This window comes from Thunnus albacares, chromosome 5 (genome assembly GCF_914725855.1).
Source record: "Thunnus albacares chromosome 5, fThuAlb1.1, whole genome shotgun sequence".
NCBI classification, from domain to species: Eukaryota; Metazoa; Chordata; class Actinopteri; order Scombriformes; family Scombridae; genus Thunnus; species Thunnus albacares.
Window position 1 is genome coordinate 11628189 of NC_058110.1, and position 2914 is coordinate 11631102.

Sequence of the window (2914 nt, forward strand, 5' to 3'; positions counted from 1 at the left end):
TACACAGACTTGAGGAACACACCTTATTTGATTTGATTTGATTATTATTATTATTACTTTTTTTGTTTATTTGTTTGTTTGTATGTATGTATTCAGTTGAAAGGGATGGAGGATCGGGGGGACAGGGTGAAAAATGTTTGCTATGTTCTATATAACTGCTACAATTTGATGTGTAATGCAAACTGAAAACCAACAAATATATTACTTACAACAAAAAGTAGACTGCTCCTCTCATATTTCCCACTGAAATGTTATTTTTTTCTCATAATATTAGGAGTTTATTCTCATAGAGTAATGAACCTTTTCAAAGCAATGATATTATTTCCTCAAAATCTCAAAACTATTATATTATCAAAATATTTTTTTCCCCTCATTGTGTCTCTAATACTCCATTATCATTCAAAAAGCCATGTTGGGCTGCACTTGTGTTTTGTGTGCTTTTATTTTTTAAATCGAAAGCATCCAGTCTTGCATTTTATCATGAAAGGTTTAATCTGACCATGTCACATGACAATAAAAAGGTCTAATGATGACATCACATTCTGAACTCAAGTGATGACTCTGTCATGTGTCCTTTGAGATGTCATACGGAATGTTTACATCGTAAAGGACAAACTCAGCCTGTTGCAACTTGGACTCAAACAGAGAGACATCTCTCAGTACAAAGAGAGCGCCCACTGAAGAAACGACAGTTCAAGTAGTACCAAAACTGAACTAGCACATCTCCACAAGCAACAAATATCGCTACACTATTTGTGTTAAAGCGTCATGCAGAAAAGCAACATGTCAAGAGTTGAGGTAAGAATTTTTCAGCAAGAAATGCTTTCAGGCAAACTTTTTTCAATTGCTATCTGCTTCATCTTTTATCTAAAGCTCAGACAAAAATCCTTGTGAATATTTCTTGACACAAGGGATTTTTAATAAACAACTCACGTTGCTAGCCTGATGTTCTACTATACATTTGTGTGTTGAGGATATTTAACTTCACTATTGAGTGAGTGTATTTAAGTGAAATACACAAACTATATTTTAGTGTACTTTGTCACAAGAATGTGAGTGTTTTGGTCAAGGCTTTGGCACATGCATTTAATGTTTTGAGTGACTAATGGCCATTTGCAGCTTAAATGAAGTGCTGTGCTGTCATGTGATAATTACACTTAATATTTTGATCATTTTAATGGAAAGAGATAATGAAGTGATGGAAGAAAGTGTATCTTGAAAATCATTTCCTTGTAGTTGTTAAGGCTTTAGATAAAATATGAAGACTTGAGAGAAATGCTCCATATACATATACTGTGCAGTGCATGTACATGCTGTTGTGAGAATAATGATTATCATTCAGGGCAGCAAATAAGAACAAGTGTAAAGCCCTTTCTCACATCCTGTTAGATATATTCAGATATGTTTTCACTTACATTTTCTCTTAGGCCAATGAAAGAGATTTTTTTATGGCTACAGTACATTCAACTGTATTGATAAATATAATGATGAAAGACCTCTTGTCTTTTTGTATGTATCCAAAGTAAGGATGGGACAGTATTTTTACCTGCATGTACATTTCTGTCTTTCAGACACCTTTCCAAGTGCTGCACCAAGACTCTGCCAGTGGTCCAGACCATGTCAGCCAAGCTGAAACGGCGGAGCAGAACCAGCACACTCCCGGTAGAGTCCTGCAGGCCCTGCGGCGAGCCCTGTTGGACTCCAAAACAGTAAACCAGCAGTTGGCCGCAGAAAATTCTGCTCTGAAGGAGCAGATGGCCTGCAGAGAGATCGACTGGGAGCACAAGTATCAGGAACTGCTGGATGAAAAAGCCATTTTGGTGAAGACGGCAAACAAAAATCACCAGCAGTTTGATGATCATTGCAGAAAGATGGACATGAAACTGAGAGGAAAGGTGGAGGAAGTCCACTCGCTTAGGAAAGATCTGCATCACCATAAAGTAGAGATCAGGAGGGTCATCAAGTATTGGCAGCAAGAATATGAAAAGATGACGGCCTTCTGGAAGAGCGAAAATGATAAGATATCAAAGGTCTGCCAGGAGGAAAAGGCAGAGCTGGAATGCTCATCCAACAAGACTGTCACTGAGTTGAAGGCAACATGGGAAAGCAAGTGGTCTCAACAGGAGAAGGTCCTCGCTGAACAAAAAACTCTGCAGGAGGACTTAGAGAGGAAGTTGAGCCAAGTCACCCATGAAAAGCAAGACCTGATCTCCGTAGTAAGGGAGAAAAAGAAGGCTCTTGTAGAGAATATGTTCCAGCTGAGCCAAAGAGAAGTAGCCAGCAAACAAAGTGAGGCAGCGTGGAGAAGAAAATATGAATCTCTAGAAGATGGATTCAAAATGGAGATGCAGAGACAAAGACAGCAACTGGAAGAAGAGTGGCGCCATAAGGCCAGCCAGATGGAGGAGGAGATAAAGCTCCTGAATGAAGAAAATGCCCAACTTCAGGTACGTCACATCAGCTGATCATTTTGATTTGAATAATAACCTGTTGGATTTTGTTTCAGTTTGTTTCAGATTGAACCTTCGGACGCAGAAAACACTGAATTGTATGTTGTCTGTCTTTTCAGGAGCTGGCCAAGAAAACAGATAAAGAAAAGGCAAGAATGAAAAAGGAGGAAAAGAAGGCACAGAAAGAAATAGAGAAGAGACTGAAGAGGGAGAGAAAAGAGGAGGAGGAGAGAATGAAGAAAGAAAAAGCAGAACATGAGAAGATGGAGAAGGAAAGATTGAAGAAAGCAAAGAAAGAGGAGGAGGAGAGGGAGAAGAAAGAGAAGAAGGAGAGGAAGGAGAGGGAAAAAAGAGAGAAAAAAGAAAAGAAAGAGGAGGAGAAGAAGGAGAAGAAGGAGAGGAAGGAGAGGGAAAAAAGAGAGAAGGAAAGGAGAGATGAGTGACATCCTTTCTCCCTTCCTAAC

At 39.0% G+C, this 2914-nt stretch overlaps 1 protein-coding gene across 1 annotated transcript; it reads left to right on the forward strand.

Annotated features, from left to right (window-relative positions):
- The first annotated feature begins 617 nt into the window (after nucleotides 1-617).
- LOC122982260 (nuclear matrix constituent protein 1a-like) lies at nucleotides 618-2465 on the forward strand. The gene is made up of 2 exons (XM_044351446.1): nucleotides 618-798; nucleotides 1572-2465. The coding sequence occupies exons 1-2, from the start codon at nucleotides 769-771 to the stop codon at nucleotides 2463-2465; spliced, it is 924 nt and encodes a 307-aa protein (XP_044207381.1). The 5' UTR covers nucleotides 618-768.
- The last annotated feature ends 449 nt before the right edge of the window (nucleotides 2466-2914 follow it).